Genomic DNA, 22008 nt, shown 5'->3' with positions numbered 1-22008 from the left:
ACTACCCAATCAGGAGGGCCAAGGGGGCGGGCACTTCCTGTATCATGGAGCTGGTCAGGCCTGTGCGTACCTGGCTGAGAGGACCCGGCTGCCTAAACTGCCTTGTTCTGTGATTTCTACTGGCTGCAAGCTGCATTCAGAAAGACCTGGGAGAGCCTCAAGCACGCAATGGTGACGTCGTGGGACGGGAGCTGGGGGTGGGGCGGAATCGGGTGCTTTGGCCACAGCGATGCAGAAGTGGTCACGCTGTGTAGTTCACCCTGGTCGAACCTGTGTAACTCAGTCTGACCTTAAATTCGCAGCGATCCTCCGGCCTCAAGCCTCGCTACAGCTGGGGCTTAGGGGTATGCGCCACCACACCCAGTCCACCCAGAGTACCTCGTAGGCCGGTCTCAGACACAGCTTTGTTCCACCGCTCTGCCGAGAGCCTGAGCCTTGCGAAAACCCTGGGTTTCATACTCGGCAATGAGAAAATCATCACTGTAATGTTTTACATCAGACCGCTACTTTCAATTGTATTGTTACTCCACGAACAGAGCTTGTGGTCGCCAACATCGAGGAATGAGGTCGCAAACCAAAAGAAGGATGTTAGAGAACTTTTTTTTGAAATAAGAATGGCTCCCTCATTTTTGGGAGTGCCCCCAGTGAGTGGCCTTGTAGTCCTGCAATCCGGAACAAATACAGAAAAGGGGAGCATAGTTTAATGGGGGAATATCACAGATGCCTCTGTTGATTTAAAACAACTCCCTTGGAATTGGGCTTTCTAAACCCATTTCATTAGCATACACTGTTAAAAAGAAACATTTTAGAGAAGCTCTGGTATTTTGTATTTTAAATTCCTGGAAATTCAGGAGCTTAGTGGGGAGGGGCTGCAACTCCTTTTAGTAGAGGTGGCTGCATTCTTTGTTGGGCAGAAAGTTCACTCTTGTTCTCACAGTCTGGGTAATGCTATTCTCATTTTAACTCTTATCAAAATTATTAATTTCCCAGCTCTTATCTCTGGCCCTTCCCTTCAGCTAGATACTTTATTTACACACTATTAAAACAAATTATTCTTTATATTTGGACTACTTAAACGGAGCAGACCATAGAGTTTAGAATGCTGAGAAAGATCCAGGGGATATTAATGGAGGGGAAATGTTTCCTCGAGGGGCTGCCTATTAAACCCACCACACTGAGAGATGCTTTGAACTGGGACTTCTACAGAGTGATGTACATGTGATATTGGTATGATTGGAAAGGTAAAGAGGAATCACCTCTAAAATAATTATTTTGTAGTCTATGGACTATTTTTAGGCATTGTTTTAAAAACTGAAAAAGCAAATGAGTTGTTTATATAAAAGAAGTACTTGGCCAGGCATGTAAATCCGTGCTCCACAGACTGATGCAGGAGGATCTCTCTGAGTTCCAGACCACCCTGGGCTATGAAGTGAGTTCAAGGCACCCCGAACTGCATAGTAAAACCTTGTCTCAAAGAGAAAATTACTGAAATAGGGGTAAATTTCCATAGTTTCAGTCAATTGGCATGTGACTGAATAGAATAGAAAAGTTTTTTGAATAGCCAAGAGTAGATGAGAATGAAACTGAAATGGGAATCCATGGAATTTGGGGATGGGACAAAGATCAGCAGCTACAGCAATAAATGTCTCCAGAAGTCAGGTTGTTCTTAGTGTGATAAAATAAAAATTCTCCGCAGGCTTGATCAGAGATTAGGTCAAAGGTCACAGGCCTAAAGAAAAGAGGAGGGTTTAGTAACAGATAAATATTTCTTCTGTGACTACTGATCAGTTTACCTAATCATTTTCATGGCACATTAGAAATTAGGAAACTGGTCTTTTTTTAGGTTTAAAAATAGTACAGACTTCATCACTAATGTAGAATAAAGGGTTTGTCTTGGATACAAAAGATTTCAAGGTGAGTTTGATCTTTTTCATCGTTCTGGGAGTGAATTTAGGAATTTTATCCTGAGAGTTTTTCTTTCTTTCTCTTTGTGTGTGTGTGTGTGTGTGTGTGTGTGTGTGTGTGTGTGTTTGTGGGTGTGTAGATATTAAGTTCCCCAGGGTTGGGAGAAGTTTGGATAGTTTCAATATCCATGACTCGTGGTAACATAGACATGTGTCACCTTGCCAGTTTAAGATTGAGGGTTTTTTATTTTATTTTAGAATTTCGTGGCTTCTTATGATTCCTTTGCTCACCTCCCGGCTGTAACACATCATGTCCTGCACTGGGACAGTGAAAGTGTTGTGGAACATCAGGATCTGTTTAATTTTCTGAGTGTAGGTTTTCTTGTGAACTATGATAAAGCAGACTTCCCCACTGAATATTCTTTGTGCTTATTTTGCCACAAAATGTTTGAAGTTTTTGGAAGCTGTCTCAAGGGTTTAAGTTATTTTTATGATGTAACCATAAAATTAAGATTTTCTTCTTTGAAACCAAATAGAGAGAATGGTCACATCTGAGGAATCAAAGAACAATTTAGAAGTAAATTGTTCGTCTTACATTTAATGTAAATATGTGTAAACATCCAAAGGATGATGATGCAGGTGAATGAATCAATGAAGTTTGAATCCAGTGCATCTTTCTGATTTTATGTAACTACCCACAAAAGTCAACCCTGCTGCTGGTTATAAGCTGTGCCTACTATGTGCCTGTTTGCCTACCTCAGTGTTACAATTTGTTCATTAGCCACACTGATTGTGTTTATCATATAGATGTGTCCTGGAATGTATTTACTCATGGCAATTATAGTGACAATAATGGTTTGCTACATTGCCTTGTGTTCATTGAGTGTAATTCAAGAAATTGTTTCACATTTTTCCTCATAAATTAGGCCTGAAGGGAGAGGAAATTTTACTCACTATGGGTGTATTCTGAGAAGTAGGTTAGCCCTTTTTATCTACTCTTTTTTTTTTTTTTTTCTTTTGCTCTGGACACCACTCCTAAATTTTTATTTGGCTGCTATTTTGAGCATCCCTCATAAGGAAGGAAAATGTATTCTCTGTGTATACCATTTACCTTTCTGACAAAAATTTTAACCAACAGGCCTCTAGAATTAACAATATAATTCCATACTCTAGAAGGATTCAACATGAAATAGAATCCTGTATACCAATAATGAATTTGCTGTGTAATTATTTTAAAAATTCAGAATATTATCCCTTTCTCTCAAAAACCCTCATTATTATGGGTCTTCTACACCCAGAAACTATGCCTTTTGAATTTAGGTAGGTATTTTTTGCTCAACTTTGCCCAGTCAGTTAACTCAAGTAATCTGTCCAAAATGTACAAATGATATTTTGATTTAACAGTAACATCAATGACAAAGGAATTTTGTCAATAGTGGGTTTTTAAATTATTGTCTTACTTTAAAAGAATAAAACAACTATAAGATGAAACAGTGATAACACGTGGGAAATCCACAGTGGTTACTATATTACATATTGTTAACGTCCCTAGTTGTTTAGAACACCAGCTTTGGATTTGCATAGTCAATCAAACAGTACAAGTGTTAGGTTGTTTCTTCAGTTGTTTTCATTTTAGCCTGTGTTTCTGAATCAGCTGGTTGCTTATGGATGGGAGGACCTCTTTCAGGGTTTTCCCTGCCTGGCAAGGCCACCACTGCCACACTGGGCATAGCTTTGTTCCTGGTTCTCCTGAGCTAGCACGGACGGCTGCTGCTGGTGCACTGTGTACTGTGCAGTTTCCTTGGCTCTGCCTAACTGGCAGGACTGCTGCTGGTGCATGTGGAGCTGCGTGGCTTCTTTCCTGGTTTTCCCCAGCTAGCAGGCCTGCCATTGACACACAGGGGGCCTGCATAGCTTCTTGGTTCTCCCCAGCTAGCAGGGCCATGCATCAGGAGCTACATAGCTTCCTTCCTGGTTTACCCTAGCCAGCAGGACTGCCACTGGCAAATGGGGCTACATAGCTTCCTTCCTGGTTCTCCCCAGCCAGAAGGGCCACCACTGACACACAGAGGCTGTATAGCTTCCTCTTGGTTCTCCTTGGCTAGCAGGACCCTGGGTTTTTTGAGAGGCAGAAATAATAATTTTTAATATCAGAGGAAAATGCCTGCATTCTATTCCCTGATACTGGCAGTGTCATTGTCTTTGATAATTATTTCTTTTATCCAGGAAAGTAATATAATGGCATAATGGAACATTTGGAAAAAAAAAAAAGAAAAAGAAAGGAAAAGTAACAGTTTAGTAAAAAGAAGAAATTTCCTAATTTATGATTCAGATTGTTTATTTTATGAATTTTTCAGAAAAATCTTATGCTGGTTCCTTTTTATTATCCATAAGGAACACTGTCTCGTATTTGAGTTATGTGACAAGTATTTGAAAACACATAGCCTTATACAAATGGTAAGCATGAGGCCAAATTGGTCTCCTTGAACTGTATTTTGCCTTTCTTCCTAACAGTTAAATATTTTGTAAAACATATTATACAGGATTCTTCCACTAATGATGTGGTATTTACTTTGTTATCCACCTATAGTAACATGAAAATATAAATGAGCAGTGAATGCAATACTCGTAATGCAGTATATATTGTATAGGTTGCTATAAGCCTAGTCTAGTTTAGAAACATAAATTAGTTCTCAGTAGAATCCTATCATCTAAAATTATGCATACTCTATATCTAAAATATCTGAGATAATACATAGAATGTAATACACTGCAGAATGTGATGTCAATTTTTTACCCTAGAAAAATGCAGTGGATTTTCCTGCAACTTGTTTCTGCTTCTTACGGTAACCAGGAAGATATACAGTATGTATTGTTATCACTATTCCAGCCAGTAATAGAGCGTTTAAAATACAAGGCTTTTTTTTTTTTTTTTTTTTTTTTTTTGGTCTTTTCCCTTTTTATGGTATCAGGGATCAAACTCATGACTGCCTGCTTGCAAGGCAGGCACTTATGCTGCTGAGCTAAATCCCCAGCCGCCAGGCATTTTTTATTAAGTTCATTGATAAAATTTAGAAACACATAGTGATGATATCATCTGGAATTTGTTCCTATACATGGTATACCTTGATGCCTATTTGTTTCCATTCCCTTCCATTAAATCAGTCTTCCCTCCTTATTTATAAATCTGTTTCTATTTTGTGTTTATTTCTCAATTTTTTTCTTTTCCCTTCCTTACTTTCCTTTTCCCCTATTCCAGACTCCACTTTCTTTTTGAAAAATTTCTTCACATTTCACAGTGTCTAGTATACATTTTTTTTTACTTACGCTTATAATTTCTCACAACTTAGAAACAGTGGAACAGTTACACATGCATGCCTGATTTGTTTCTTCACTGAACAATATGGTTGCAAGGGTTGTCACTTTAGCTATAAAGTAACAATCCATTGTATTTTTTTAAAAAAAAAAAAAAAAAAAAAAAACATCATTTTTCATCACTTGAGGGGCTTCAGAGGTATTTCCAAGATTTAGGTATTACAAATCATGCATTTGGGTGCATTCAAATCACTGTAGTAGGATACTTTTATTTCTTCTAGGAAGATACCAAGGAGCAAATAAATGGGACAAATGGAAACTTTAGTCCTCATTCGTTCAAGAATCAAGAGCATCTCCTCACTAATTCCAAAGAGGTTACGCCTCTCTACATGCACCAACAATAAAAATGTGTTTCTTTTCCCATTGATTCTGCCAACATTTGTTATTGATTCATTTCTTCATAATAGCCATTCTTTGTGGTGTGAGATGGTATCATGGTCTAGGTTTTCTGGGATTATCCACCACTACCATAATTCTGTTGCTTTGCTGCAATCAGTCAACACATATCTGTCCAACCACTGTCAAATAATGACTCCCTGAAGTGGACATTTGTTTTTTTTGGTTTTCTTTTTTTTTTTTTTTTATGTTATTTAAATTTATTTCATTTTTTTTCAATGTTGTTGATGCTTTGTCCTTGTTTTATTTGTTTGTTTGATTGGTTGGTTTTTTTGTTTTTGTTTTTGTTTTGGTACCAGGGGTCAACTCAAAACCTCACACTTTCCAGCCAGGTGCTTATGCCACTGAGCTAAAGCTCCAGGCCTCTTTGTCCTTGTTTTGAGTGAACACTCTGTTTCTACCATTTGTTGTTATTATGTGTCATTCTTTTTTGTTTCTTGTTTTTTCCCGTCCTCACTTCTTTACCAGGTCCCAAAGATTGTGTAATCTTCTTTTGTCCTCTAGCCTTGCTTCCAACGTCTTCTTCTTTGATTTTTCTATTTCTCCTTTAAATCCTTATAAACTTTTTCCTCTCTCTGGGTAATGTGGCCATATTGAGGGAATATTTACTGAGCAAAAATTTCTAGTTTCTTTTATATTTTGTTATATAACTATAAATCTTGTTCATATGGTTAAAGATGACAAATATTTGCTATAATTGTCATTTTCAAGGATGTGTTTGATGCTTTTATTAAGACTGTGCTACTTGAATTGTATTAATCAATTGTTCTTTCTTTTCTGCCAAGACTGTTTGCTTGAGGGTCATAAACAGTACTATAGGACAATGCCAAAGAAACACGGGCTACACCAAATATGGAGCAATTTCTCATGTCCTATGCACTGAAGAAGTAGGATCTTACAGCATACTGGAAACTGAAAAGCCAACTACAAATGGAAAACAGCTCTGAAAAGTAGTCTATACCCAAGTGTTCTTTATATTACCAGTAATGATATCAAACATAACTATTTTGAAGCTTTATTTCAGGAATTAAAGTAAAAAGAAAATAGAAAATGAGGAGACATGCATTCAACATGCATCCTCAGACTTCATGCTCACTAAAGGAGAACCCAGTGACGAATTAGATGAGATGACTGAATAGCTACCTACCTGGATTCTCTGAAGTGGCAGCAGTAAAAGCAAGGAAATGAATGAGGCTCAAGAAAAAAATCAAATAGGGGCTGGGGATTTAGCTCAGCGGCATAAGCACCTGCCTTGCAAGCAGGCAGTTGTGAGTTCGATTCCCAGTACCGATTAAAAAAAAAAAAAAAGACAAAAAAAAAATCAAATCAATAATTTCTCACTTAAGAGATGATAACCAAATAAAGGGCATATTTAGTGAATCAAGAAAAGATAATACAAAATTTTTAGTAAATGAGTAAAATGATAGAAAATTTAGTAAAATGATAGAAACTATGAATGCCCAACATTGGAAAAGAATGGAATGAATGAAACACATTTAAATAGAAATTTAGGAGATTTAAATTCTATTGAATGCATATGCAACAGAATGAATCAATGTGAGGGTAGAATATCAGATCCAGAAGATCAGATTGAGATTACCAATCATGAAAAATAAGGTTTCCTTAAAATTGCAAGGAAGGGGCAGGGGATGTATTTCAGCATCACAGTGCCTGGTTGGCAAGCATGAGACCCTGTTCAGTTCATGGTGCCAAAAGTAAAATAACAAGGGACCTCCCAAAAAACAATCCAATAGCTTCAAGATGTTGCAAAGAACAATATAAGTGGATCAGAGTCAGTGAAAATCAGAGACACATGTCAGACAGCACAAATGTCAGGAAAAAAAAATGCCTGTTTATGATGGCAGAACTTACCAAGCATAGAAAAAGAGATTGACATATGGATCAGTGAGGCATATAAAGCTGCAATTAGCCATGACCAAAATAAATCTACATCAAACCATGTAATAGTCAAGATTCCAAAACCATGTGTGGTGGTCCATGCCTGTAATCCCAGCAACTCAAGGGTCTGAGACAGGATGATCACTTTGACTTCAGTGTCAGCTTGGGCTAAAAATGGTGTTTAAGGCCATTCTGAAAAGCACAGTAAAGCCTGTCTCAAAAGATGAAAGGGAAAAAAAGATACCAGAAATTCAGCACATGAACTGAATATTAAAAACTATTAGGGACAACAAATATCATACAAAAGAAAGCCCATCAGAATCATACCAAACTTTTTAATACCAACAATTACTCAAAGAAGGTTCCCGTGTATTTCAATTCTTTAAAAAAAAAACTATCCAAAACAGATTGACGCACCCCATAAAACTGTTCAGACTCAATATAGAAATGATACTTCCACAAAAATGAAAAGTGAAGAAACTTCTGAAAACAAAGCCAAAAATACAAAATGTCTGAAGGTTTTTTCACAAAGAGATAAAGAAGACTATACTTCCATGAACACCAATAGAAATAATCCACCAATTAGGCAAGAAATTAAAACAGAAAGGAAAGACTGGGAATCAACTGCAGGAAAATAATATGACTAAGACAAGACAGTAAACATCAATAGTTACCAGCAATGTAAATCTCTTAATTACCAATCCCCCCAACATAGTGACACAATAGGTCAAGAACTAAATCCAAGTCTGGGGATTTAGCTCAGCGGCATAAACACCTGCCTTGTAAGCGCGTGGTTGTGAGTTTGATCCCTGGTATCGATAAAAAAAAATCAAAGAATATGATGCAAAAAGAAACCAATTTAAATAAAAAAGTTTCGTAGACTGAAAGTCAAAGGGTAAAAAAGAGTTCTGAAGATGGTGGGAACCCAGAGCTGGATGTGGTGGCTCACACCTGTAATCCCAGCACTCGGGAGGCTGAGGCAAGAGGATCGTTGCGAGTTTGAGACCAGCCTAGGCTACAAAGTGAGCTCAAGGGCAGTCTGAACTGCACAGCAAGACCCTGTCTCAAAAAGACAAAAAAAAAAAAAAAAAAGGGAAACCAGAAAAAAAGTATCCGTCCTATATCATTTGCAGTCAATGTGAACTTCAAGAGACTTCAAGAGATGCAAAAGATCACTGTATACTTTTTGAAGGAAAACTCTACAAGGAAGATTTAACAGTCATAAAAATATACTCACAAATACCAGTACACTTAACTATATAAATCAAATGTTTACAAACATGAAAATTAGACACTGACGCAAATGAAGTGGAGGGTCTTCCTCTTCCCAATTTGTGTACTGAAAAAATATAGCAAAACTTATGGGATGCTATGAAAATGATCATATGAGTGAAAAATATAACCAGAAATAACCATATCAGGAAAACTGAAGGATCTAAAATAAAAAGCCTAATGTTTGAAACTTAACTTCTAGAAAAAATAAGTGAAGCCAAATGCTTATATGAAGGAGGAAATTATAAAGCTCACAGTATAAATTCATTGAATTCAGACTAAGAAATCAAAAGGAATCTATGAATTAAAGAGATGATTCCTTGAAAGTTTAAATAAAATTGACAAACACTTGGTAAACATATATCAAAAAAGGAAAGAAAAAACTCATATCCATGAGACTAAGAGTGAAAATGTGGAAGCCCAATGGATTTGCCTGAAATACAGAAGTTCATCAGTACCAAATTTGAGAACAAATAAAAAATATTAACAAAAGAAATAGATATTTTGGTAGCAACTTCTAAATTACCAAAGCTGAATCAGGAGGATATAAACATTCTAAATAATCCAGCATCAGTGAATTAACTTGAAGTACTTTTAAAATTACCAATAAATAAATAAAATCCCAGATATGGAGGGATTCATTGCTGAATTCTACAAGAACTTTACAGATCTAATTCCACTACAGATGAAACGCTAATGAAATTAAAAGAGAAGCAGTACTTGCGGAGTCTTTCTTGGAAAGAAGCACTATCATGATGCAGAAATCAGAACGACTCAACCAAAAAACAGCTACAGGACAATATCCTAAATGAACATACATGCAGATATTTCTGAGACACTGGCAAGCAATTCATCAAGAAGTGTAAAATAAAAAGAAGTTTATACATCATTCACAAGAAAGATTCATCCCAGCTGTGCAAGGATTGTTCAACATAAGACAAATCAGTAAATGCAATATACTATGTCAACAGAATCAAGGGCAAAAAACACATGATCATAGCAGAGAAAGCGTTTGACAAAAACATTCATGATTTTAAAAAGCTACACAAAATTAGAAGACATGGTAGTAATCTCAAACAGTGTATATCATACTAAATGCTAAAAATTAAAATCATTGTAAAATAAGGAAAAAGACATGAATGTCTTTGGTTCTTTGGGTAGTACACTGATTTTGGGAACAACATTTTTTTGTTACAGAATTGGTTAGTGCTCAGCAAACAATACGCACTGGTATTCAAAAGAAAAATTGGGGAAAGTCAAATAGGTCAAACTTCAACTGTTGTGGGTGCTTGTTTCTGCTCAGTAATGAGATCTTGGACGAGAGCAGTTTCATCCTGTTAAGATGACTCACTGTGATAATGTCCAGATTCAAGTATCTGAACTTTTCATGTTTCCCAAGGTCACCATCTTTGTTGAGTTACTTTGGACTGCAGAGGCACTGAGAATTTTGTGACAATAGGAGTATGTTTAACCTTCTGAGTATGGGTTCACTTTGTGAATGGCACCAGCTTTCTATTTGCTCTTTCTTTCCAGCAAGTTTTGTTTAAAATACAAGTTACCCCAGTGACTTAAAAACTACTTTTCAAGATTTCACCTTAACATTATACTTTATAATATTGATTATATGTGAAGAAACAAAGAAATACATGCAATTATATGTTTTGCATTTCTCATAAGTATATGTAAAGATCCATGGACTTAATGATGAGTGTGAGTAGATCAACTGTTTACCTCCACAATGTTTCCCTGATTTCATATAAATAATAAGTAGCCATAGAATAGAAATTTGTAAGCTCTTTCGCCCTTAAAAATATCATCAAGCAAAACTTTTATTTGGTTTCAGCATTTCAAAGTGGAATGAATTAAGGCCGACAATTGGCTCAGTGGCTTAAGTGCCTATCTGGTAAGCATGAGGTCATGAGTTCTATCCCTAGTAACCAAAACAAACAAAACCAAATTGGAATGCATTAATTGAGATTATTTCATTTTGATTACACAAAGTTTCTATTGGATAGCCTAGTGAACATAGTACTGCAGGGAAGTTCATATTTCTGACATTTCACTCCACTACTCGACTGCCTCTGGACTTGTGTTATTTCAAATTTGGTTTCTTTTATTTCTTGTCTATCATGTATTTTAAAATGTTAATACTGACTCTCTGTAAGTGATAAACTAGTATTTTTGTTAGACAAAAAACATACTGGTGTCCAGATAATAAGATTCAACATTTATACAAATGTTCATATGTAAAGACCAATATATACAAATGAATTTGAACTTTTCTATTGGTAAATTGCTATTAAATATATCAAATTTATCAAAAAATTTTGATGAGATTTAATAATAACAATGTAAATATACTTGGTGTATTCAAAACATTTCACCATTGAGCATTGGGTAGTAGATGAGAATATACATATAAAACTCCCACTGACTCAAACTTTTCATGCTGTCTTTTTGTCCACTCATTCTTTGTGACTTTGCCTTAGTTTACTGTGTGTAACTTTCCATGAATAATGTTGTTTTAGTTTCTTTTCATGTAGTTTTCAGTAGTAATCATAAATAGCATGGAAGGGCTGGGGATTTAGCTCAGCAGCATAAGCACCTGCCTTGCAAGCAGGCAGTCGTGAGTTCGATCCCCAGTACCGATTAAAAAAAGAAAAAAAAAAGTTTAAAAAAATAGCATAGGGAAATATTTTGGAAATTTTTTTGTCTCGGTATTGACAAATGCTGATGTGTGAATCAAGTGAAAAATACATTCACAATTATGTTGGTCATAAGTTTTTTTGAAATATAACAGCACAATGTATTCTCTGGGCAATGTTAAAAGAATTTATTGTTCTTTTTTTGGCAAACAAAAAAAATTAATGCATCAGTTGGTTCTCCCTCCTTGTATAAGTCTTAATGTGTTTCATACCTCAGTCTTATTTTATTTCATTTCATTTGTTTTCTTTCGTTTTATTTTTTGGTGCTAGAGATAGAACTCAGGACCTTGCACTTACCAGGCAAGCGCTTGAACCACTGAACTAAACACCCAGCCCCTCTTCAATTTTATTTGATTTTGTGAAGATTTGATCTTTTATATTTACTGCTTCTCTTGATTCATATGTTTTATATTTTTTAGATATTTGTGTTCCTTGAATCTTTATCTGAACATAAAACTTTTATTGTGTACACAGCAAAAATTTTAGTCTTTGTTTATTTCCTATGGTTGTCATAGGAAATTTAGTTTCTTGAATTCTGATGTCTACTTGTATCTCTGAGGAAACTTTTGGTATCAAAAAATTACTGCACTATAAAATCCTAAGATATTCATCTTTCCTTTTCAATACATAATTTATGTACATAAAATAGAAGAGTATACAGTCTAGATTTCCAAATACATACCTGTTTCTCCATGAACATAAATAAAACATACTGTGGTTACTTTCAGATATGTTTAACACAAGGTATATCATGATTCACAGTTCTATTTGTATGTGCAACCACAAAAGGCTGCTTTTCTTTTTGGAGATCCATTTGTGATTCCCTCTACTAATTGCAGATTATAACAAAAGCTGTAACATGAATGTTTTATGTAAAGTATTCCACCTTTCACTTTGCTCATAAGGTGCTGAGTATTGTCAGTTTTCTATTGTACTGCACAATTGCAACTTTTTGAGCAGAGCAAAGGAGTGAATTATAAGTGATGTGATCTTTAAGTTTTCCTTTTGTGGTTTTAGTATGGCATAAGATTTCACTTTAAAATCCTGACAGGCCCTAAATTTACCTCATAACTGGGGTACTTGGAAATTCTCCTGCTTCAGCCTCCCAAGTGCTGAGATTGCAGGCTTGTACCACCACAACTGGCTGAAGTTTTCCTCTTTTAATTAGTGCCTAATTACTTCGTGATGTCTTCATTTTTAATTTGTATAATGTTTTATTCATATTCTTCCCCTAATTAAGATAATTTTGACAATCATAGGATTTCTTGTATCTAGGTGCAAGTGATCATTTGATATTATTGAACTGAAATATGCCCCTTGATTGACTTGCTTCATGAATACCATTTTCCATTAGCATTTTAATATTTTTATCAATGTTTTTTATTGGCACATGTTAGATATACATACTGATAGCATTCATCTTGAGAATTTGTATCTGTTCATGGTATGTCTTCTTTTTTTTTCTACTCTTCTCCCCTCCCTTCAGACCCACTTCTCCTCTTTATTTATGATACTGTTTTATATTTGTCCCTTTCTTTCATGTCATTTATCCCTCCATTTTTTCCCTATTCATTTAAAGAATTTATTTTCAACTTCCTTAAAAAATAAAAACCAGAGAATCCATTTGACCCAGCAGTTTGCTTTCTTTCTCTTGCTGCAGAAGACCTAAAAGTATCTGACCACAGTGATGTCTATTCACCCATGTTTCTACTGACACAGTCTGTAATACATGACTCTTAAAAACAGCCTAGAAGCCCACTGACTGATGAGTAGATGAAGAAGATGTGGGTGTTTTATACAGTGTAGTACTACTGTGCATGAAGACTAAGCTTAAGATAATTCTAGTTAAGTGGGTGGGCATTGAAATTACACTGAAATAAATTGGACACATGTGTGTAACTATTATGTAATTTCTCTGTTGTGAAAAATCAGTGAAAATAAGGAAAAAAAATACATATTCTTTATTTAATGTTCAATTAAGTTTTTTCCAGGAAAAGATTCACATTTGAAAAGGCTGCTTATGAACAGTATAGCAGAAATTAACTTAAATTTCTGAATAATTAGATTTTTTTAAAAAAATTTTTTTGGTGTCGGGAATTGAACTCACAACCTTACACTTGTCAGGCAAGCGCTGACACTGCTGAGCTACATTTCTGGCTCTGAATAATTAGATTTAAAAGGACTTATAATCTATGATCTGTCATAACCCTTGAGGATATATTTTTCTGCCTTTTTTGGGGGAATAGTGATTTACAGGCTGCCTTTTATGAGCTCTGCCATAGAAATACTACAGAAACACAATTTCTGTAAACCTTAGCATGAAACCACTCATACTAATCTGCTGTTGCTCTAGCAGAGAGAAGTAATCTAACATCAGAATTATGTATAAACATGAGTTTTGTGACAAAGTGATATCATTTATATTTGAAGGGGCAAACTATATCAGCTTTTACAAGAAAAGAAGAGTTCAAGTTTTCAGGGTATGAGTGTCAACCCTCTTTCTGGAAACATGTATGTAATTTTTTAGGAGACAGTGACTATGGAGGATGTAACTGTGAACTTCTCTAAGGAGGAGTGGACTCTGCTGAATCCATCCCAAAAGAAGCTCTACAGAGATGTGATGTGGGAAACATTTATGAATATAAATGCTATAGGTAAGGAAGACATCTCTTTCTCATGTATACAGTAAGAGCATTTGTTCTTGCTGATTGGTATGGATTCATTAAATATATGAAAACATTTTGAATGTCTGTCTTGTTAAAATTATACCATCAGTTTAACTGTAAACTTCTAATTTTTGTGTAATCATATGATGACTTTTTCTATTTCTATGGCTTAAATTCAGGAAAGACTTGTGACAGTCAGCAAATGGAAGAATACAAAAATTGCTCAAGAAATCTAAGGTAATTTGCATTCATAAGGAAAAGCAGTACTTGTCAAGAATCAGTGTCTGAGCAGAAATATTACAAGGAAAACCTAAAAATCAGGCTGTGTGCAAATTTACTTATTCTCACAGAAATTTTCCATACAGGTTGATGTTGTATAATTTGGAAACTGAATACTGAAATATTCCAATATAGCCAACTAAATTATTTGTGACAGTTTGGAAGAAGAGTCACTGTCTCATATATTGGTATAAAAAATTCCTTCGTGATCAACATCATTAAAGTGTATGAAGTTGAATTTAGGTATTTTTTGTAGGCATATATGAAAAGAATAAATTGCAAACTTTGGCAGGAACTCATCTTCAAGTTACCTGTTTATGTATATGTGAATATGTGATATACATTGTCTAAACCATTGTAAACCTGGAAGCAACTTTCAAAATGCACATGAATGCTAGTGTTAATAGTTGATTAAAAACATCCTCCAGATAATTGTGTGCATTCATATTGTAAAATTCTAAGAATTCAGTGTCATACATTATTGGTAGAATATAAAACAACTATTTTTATATTTAGTATAGAGATATCTCAAAAAAATAAGTTTGCGTTTAATCCTTGCAAAACTCCCTATGTATATTCTTTTTGTTGTTGTTGAAGATCGAACTCACGACCTTGCGTTTGCCAAGCAAGCACTTATGCCACTAAGCTAAACCCCCGGCCCCTCCTACGTATATTCTGAAAAGATTTAAAATGTCTTACTGAGACATATGTACTTACACTCATAGCAGAGCATACAAAGGTGGAAATAATTCACGATACTTAAGCTCTGTAAGAGCCTAGATGACAATCATTGTCTGACTGGCAAAAGAGAATGTGAGATAATTTCTACATGGTTATACCTTCTTATCCTGGTAAACAGAGCTACCAGGATGACACCATGAAATTCACTGTGACTAAATGAATGATCAATGAGAATCTTTCAAAAAAAAAAAAAAAACCTAGAAATATATTTTATTGCTCAGGGCCTTTTTTATTGCTAAGCACTGAAAAAAAAAAAAAAAAGTGCTACATGTATTCAGCCCCAAAAGAATAATAATAATATCTTTTGGTTAAAAAAAAATAGGACTTCACCTCATAACATAAAATGAAATGTCGAACACAGAAAGTGAATTGTCAATTTGTGTCTCTTTATATGAGATACTTAAATGTAAATTAGGGTGTAAAATTAAAATAAGAGAATGGTAAGGAAAGATGTGAAAATTGATCGATATATTATACACATGTGTTACTAACTTAAATAAGACCTATTCTTATGTATTGCAAACATATACCATATACATACTATCCTTTGTAAAATGGAATTTTTGTAAGCATCCTCAAAAGGCATTTAGCCTATTCTTTCTGTAAATTTCATAGCACATGTGTAGCGAAAACTCATTCCTGGAAAATTACTGATATGGCAACATTTTTATTTTGATTGATATTTTATTTCTTTGCAGAAATCATGAAGCAAAATACTACCAATATAAAACATGCAATCAACATGAAAACATATTCCTTCAGATTTCAGATGGCAATTTGGACATGCAAAAAGTTGCTTTAATTACGGGTGGAAGTCTTGCTTGCAGTGAGTTCCTGATTGGGAATTTATCTTTAAATGTGCCCATTTTACAACATACTGGAGAGAAGCCAGATGAATATTTGGGATTTGATGACAAGCTGACTAAATGTAATGAACATGGACAAACCTGCAGTGATTTTCAGCCCTTTCAGAAGCATGGAAGGACAAAGACTGCAACGAAGTCTTATCAATATGACCAAAATGAGAATTCCTACTTAGACGTAAATGAAAGAACTCACCCTGGAGAGAAAACAATTGTTGGAATGAAAAATGCAAAAGATTCCAGCACCCCCAGTAGTTTTGAAATTGATAGAAGAATTCACACTAGGAAGAAACCATATATGTGTGAGCAATATAGAAAAAAGTTCAATACTCGAAGTTGTAAGATTCATGATAGGATTTATGTGGAGGAAACCCCATGTGGAGATAAGCAGTGTGGAAAAGCATTTTATTCACATGGTTGCTGCCAAAGACATAAAAGAATTCACATTCGTATGAGTTCATTTACATCTAAGCAATGTCAGAAATCATTCAGCAGAAGCACTCCATGTCAAAGCCATGAAACTACCAATGCTAGAGAGAAACCTTATGTATATAAACATTGTGGGGAAGCTATCACCAGACACAACTATGATCAAATGCATGAAAGATATCACACTGAGGAGAAACGATATATGTGTAAACAATGTGGAAAAACATTCACTAGAAAGAGTTATTCTCACATACATGAAAAAACTCATACTGGCGAGAAACCTTATGTGTGCAAGCAATGTGGGAAGGCATTCACTACACACCAATATTGTCAAAGACATGAAAGAACACACACTGGGGAAAAACCATATGTATGCAAGCAGTGTGGGAAGGCATTTACTACACGCCAGTCTTGTCAACTACATGAAAGAACACACACTGGGGAGAAACCTTATGTGTGCAAGCAATGTGGGAAAGCATTCACTAGAAAGCTTCATTATAAAATACATGAAAGAGCACACACTGGAGAAAAACCTTATGTGTGCAAGCAATGTGGGAAGGCATTTACTTCACACCAGTATTGTCAAAAACATGAAAGGAGACACACTGGGGAGAAACCTTATGTGTGCAAGCAATGTGGAAAAGCATTCACTTCACACCAGTATTGTCAAGTACATGAAAGAACTCACACTGGAGAGAAACCTTATGTGTGCAAGCAGTGTGGAAAAGCATTCTCTAGAAAACTTCATTATAAAGTACATGAAAGAACACACACTGGAGAAAAGCCTTATGTGTGCAAGCAATGTGGGAGGGCATTCACTGCCAAAAATTCTTACAACATACATGAAAGAACTCATACAGGGGAAAAACCTTATGATTGCAAGCAGTGTGGCAAGGCATTCCCAACAAAGAATTCTTGTAAGTTACATGAAAGAATTCACACTGGGGAGAAACCTTATGTGTGCAAACAGTGTGGGAAGGGGTATATTACAAATCAAAATTGTCAAATACATGAAAGAACTCACTGGGGAGAAACATATGACCAAGCAATGTGGGAAGACATTGACTACGCAACCATCTTATCAAAGACATGAGACAATTCACACTGAAAAATCTTACATGTGAAAGCAATGTGAGAAGGCATTTGTTATGCACTTGTCAATGAAATGAAGTCACATGGGAGGGACATGCAAACTGTGGGAAACATTACCTACAAAACTAGTGAAAAACATGAAGCAAGTCACAGAAAGTATGTCTACATGCAATCTGGGAAGATACTACAAAGTGTACAAAAATATTTTAGAATTTGATATATATGCTAATGAATGGATCTTTAAAGACATGAACATGTATGTATGTTTTTAAAAGTTTTTTTACACAACTTGTACAAGTGTTTTTTATGCCCTAACTAGATATCTGCACAGATCCCAACATAATCATATAAAGAACATGATTTCACCTGATTTTGCTTTCATGTTGAAGTCATTACTATGATTTACATACAGTTTTCTTAACATAAACATTTTACTTTTCATGCTTACTTTACTGCTTTCAATTTGGTCGTAGTTTTATCACAATTTATACCCCTCCCCCAAAAAAACCCCTCATACTCCTTGGAGTTTCTGTCTGTGACAAATGAGATGGACTATGCCTTGTCTTATAAAGACTATCATGAACTGTAATATTGTGAGAGTCAGTGCTTACTAGAGAAACTTTTAATGTGAGATATACATAAGCATCTTCCAGCGTGACTTACAATATGTGTGCACATAGATTTGAAAGTGCAAAAGTCTCAGTACACTGGATATTCAAAAACATCCTGTTCAAGGCTTGGAGCCCACTTTTGTGTCATGTGCAAGTCTGTATCATCCCAAAGTATCTGTTCTAGAAGATTGAATGATCTGAGTTGGAGGCTGAAGAGTCTGAGATGGAGCCAGGAGATGGCTTCCAATGTAACAGTGAACAGTAGAGCTCCTCCACAGAAACAGATTTAAACCTTTTGTCTTTCTTTTATAACACTGGCTACTATCCTTTTTAGGGTTAGTCTTCCACATCCCTAATTTGTTGGGCATGCAGTACTCAGCTTGACACAATCAGTTTACTGCCACTATCCACACATTAGCTTCATAGCTGCAAACATTTTTTAAACCATGGTCAAACTTAATAAAACTTTCAACCATCAATTCAGGAAGTAAACTACAAAAAAGGAAAACGGGAAGACATGGACCAACATACAGCCTCAGACTTCCAGTTCACCCAAGAACAATCCAAGGAGCAATGAGGTGGAATAATTTAAAAGTCACACACCTGGACTCTGAAATGGTAACAACTAAAATAACAAAATGAATGAGTCTCAATAAAAAACTCAAATCAGAAATAATTCTCAAAATAAATTCAGAGATGATGACCATAGTAAAGGGTATGATTAGTGAATTTAGGAAAGATACAGATTTGAAAAAAAATCAAGGCTTCAGTAAATGAAAGATATCATGAATGCCCTACACAGGAAAAGAATGAAATCAATGCTAGATTCAAATAGGTATCCAGGAGATTAAAAATTCTATTGACTTCATGTGAACTTGCCATGCTGTTCTTAATACTATCATATTGCTAACTGTATTACCTAAGCATGATACCATACCTTTCTGAAGCAGTTCTTCTCCCTTGAATGACAGCACTGTGACTGTTTAGGATCATAACCATTACCACATTTCTGTACCAAAGGACTGGATGCTGCATCAAATAGAAAATTCTGAATGCTGAGAAGGTCGGTTCTTGTGATGGACACAAAAACTAAGAATCACCTACATCTACAAGGCGTCCCTAGGGGTGACAGTTGTAGGAATAATGCTTTCTACCATAAGAGTTACACTACATCTGAAAATTTACAGCCCCAGAACCATAGAAACAAATTGCATACAGTTAAAAAAAAAAAAAGATATCACAGAAAATTCATAGAATCTGCACAGCACAATGTGAAGGCAAAATTCAAATTCATCATCAGTCCTGGGTTGCAAATACAATTTCTTTACCCTCTTACCAATTCGTTTCCAAAATTGGACATGGGTCCATCTAAATAACCAAATCCTCATACATTACTTCTGAGATATGACATTAATTTTACTTTCTTGAAGTAATATATTTTGTCCATAACTATCTCCTCTTTAGCTAGCATTTCACTCTTTAATGTAAATCTGTCCTCATTTATCTCCTCTTTTGTCAAAAATCATGGTTCATGTGACTGGTACCACTTTTGTGGGCTTTCTACAGATTCATAGCCTCGTTTCAAATGTGTGTACTGAGGGCTATGATATGTTCAGAACTGATTCTGACATACAGAACATTACTTGCACATTACATTCTTGAATCATTATACACATCTGTGGATGTGCAATCTGATTTCTCCTAGTTTTCCTGATGAAGATCGGAAGCTGAGAAATTTAATTATGTCCTAATTCACAGAACAAAGTATAGCCTGAAGTGTATGTGTGTCTCCGAATAGGTTTTTTTGTCTCTGCAGTGTATGTCTATCCCACATGGGTGATTTAACTCTACTATATTATCCTTCCCTGCAATAATTTTGTTAACTCTATCTCAATCTCCTGTCATGTTACTGATCCCAAAACAATAAGTTTCTCAGGTAACTTGAGGATAAATATTTTCTTATTGCAATCAAGAATAGGAATATTGCCAGATGGTGGTGCGTGCCTGTAATCCCAACACTTGAGACTGAGGCGGGAGGATCATTTATGAGTATGAGACCTGCCTGAGCTACAAAGTGACCTCAAAGCCAGCCTGAACTGCATAGTGAGATCTGACTCAAAAAGAAAAATGAAAGAGAGAAAGAAAGAATAGGAGTATTATAATAGATAATTTCTGGGTCAGGATGTCACTTGTGGGGTTATTGACGAAGAACAGAAATATACTCTTACAATATCAAAGAATAAGAGTATGGCACAGAAATCAAGTGAAACAATTTTTCCTCATGATACATGGTTGAATGCCAAATAACCGTATATGTGCAGATAGCACTAATGAATACTGTTTAATAAGATGCCCACATACTCCAGTCTTATGTCCTTCACTGTCAGATTAATACTTACGGGCCCATCACCTATTAGAGGTATCCAGTCTCTGCACTGTATCTTTAGATGTTTTGTTTCCAAAATGCAACAGAGGGCCTTTTGAATCTCCCTTTGGGTTACTGGACTGGTGTTTTAAGTATAAGTATTCCTAAAGAATTGTTTCCTGGCTTATATTAGATATTTCATATCAGTAATGCAATGTGAGATTGAATCTCCCTGTTCTTGTATATCCAGACACAAAATATCACTTTAGTCAGGATCCACTTAGGGTTTAATTGTTGGTGAACTAATTAGGATCCAACTTTCCTATGCATAACTTTTACTTACCTAAGATAATTGTTTCTCGCTGCATTACACACACTTAATGAAAACATTCAGAAAAGTAATAAACTTTCAAAACCCAAAGTTGTGCTGGGAATCAGTGTTTCATTAATTATCTTATAGTCTTCTGGTAAATGATTCTGAAGATTTTTTAAATACTATGAAGCACCCTTGCACAGTTGGTGAATAGAATACCTTGTTTATTGTGGTGTCTTTTTTAAGATTTCTGTATAGACATTTTTTTTTTATCAGTACCCGGGATTGAGCTCACAACCGCACGCTTGCAATGCAGGTGCTGCTTATGCCACTGAGCTAAATCCCCAGCCCCTGTGTATAGACATTTTGTAAAAGAATATTTAGGAAGTATATTATCATATTGAGCATACATGAAGAGATAACTGGTGTCTTTTCTGTGATTCTTACTATGTAAGTACTGTTTACTGAATCATTTATCTAAAATTCTACTATCTCTTGCTGCTGTTTTTTCTGCTTCAGTGTTTGTCTCGTGATTCTTAATCTCTCTTCTGTGATCGCCTTTTTCTCTGTATATTTCCCATAGGAAAGCATTTACCATATGGTATTTTCTTGCCCATAATCTACTCAGATTTTATTTTGATTTCTATTATGAGGTGCCTTGGTCTATGTCCATCTACCTTTGGATTAAAATATTAAAATATAAGGAAAGGATCTGTCTCATCTCTATAACTCTTGGAAACAGTTTATGATAATAGTACCGTGACTATTGTAGGAAAAATGGCTGAATACCATATCAAATACGATAGGAGTGGAACAATACAGGGAAATATTTTTCTTAGAGCAAACACATGCTACTTGATATGATGTTTTCATATCCCGCATAGTTTACAATAGGAAAACTCAGACCAGGAAATTCATTATCTAAATGCACAAATCATGCTGAAGCCCACAATTAAATTTAAGACTGTGGCACATATATCAGAAAAAGTCCACACATCAGATATGCTGACAAAGCAGAGGTGATTTCAAATGAGAGACAAGTATTGTTCTTTTCAATGAAAGCCCATATATCGATTATTTCTTCCTAGTTCAGCACTT

The 22008-nt window shown here is 35.3% G+C and overlaps 1 protein-coding gene across 2 annotated transcripts; it reads left to right on the top strand.

Annotated features, from left to right (window-relative positions):
- The first annotated feature begins 38 nt into the window (after positions 1–38).
- On the top strand, positions 39–21621 carry LOC100719491 (zinc finger protein OZF-like). 2 transcript variants are annotated; one of them, XM_013149357.3, is made up of 4 exons: positions 39–171; positions 14079–14205; positions 14397–14454; positions 15936–21621. In XM_013149357.3, exons 1-4 carry the CDS (start codon positions 169–171, stop codon positions 17620–17622), a joined length of 1875 nt encoding a protein of 624 aa, XP_013004811.2. In that variant the 5' UTR covers positions 39–168; the 3' UTR covers positions 17623–21621. The 2 variants fall into 2 exon arrangements, with proteins under 2 accessions (XP_013004811.2, XP_063110257.1); XM_063254187.1 differs by lacking the exon at positions 14397–14454 and having other exon boundaries at positions 39–14205.
- The last annotated feature ends 387 nt before the right edge of the window (positions 21622–22008 follow it).

The sequence above is a fragment of the Cavia porcellus genome, unplaced genomic scaffold (genome assembly GCF_034190915.1).
Source record: "Cavia porcellus strain 051 isolate PalLab524CR breed Dunkin Hartley unplaced genomic scaffold, mCavPor4.1 scaffold_8, whole genome shotgun sequence".
NCBI lineage: Eukaryota > Metazoa > Chordata > Mammalia > Rodentia > Caviidae > Cavia > Cavia porcellus.
Note: the sequence above shows the minus strand (reverse complement) of the source record. Positions and strands in the feature narration are given on the sequence as shown.

Excerpts from the sequence above, each read along its gene's own strand:
- LOC100719491 (XM_013149357.3), top strand. Across the intron at positions 14,206-14,396 it reads TATGAATATAAATGCTATAG|GAAAGACTTGTGACAGTCAG; the intron begins GTAAGGAAGACA and ends GCTTAAATTCAG. Across the intron at positions 14,455-15,935 it reads AATTGCTCAAGAAATCTAAG|AAATCATGAAGCAAAATACT; the intron begins GTAATTTGCATT and ends ATTTCTTTGCAG.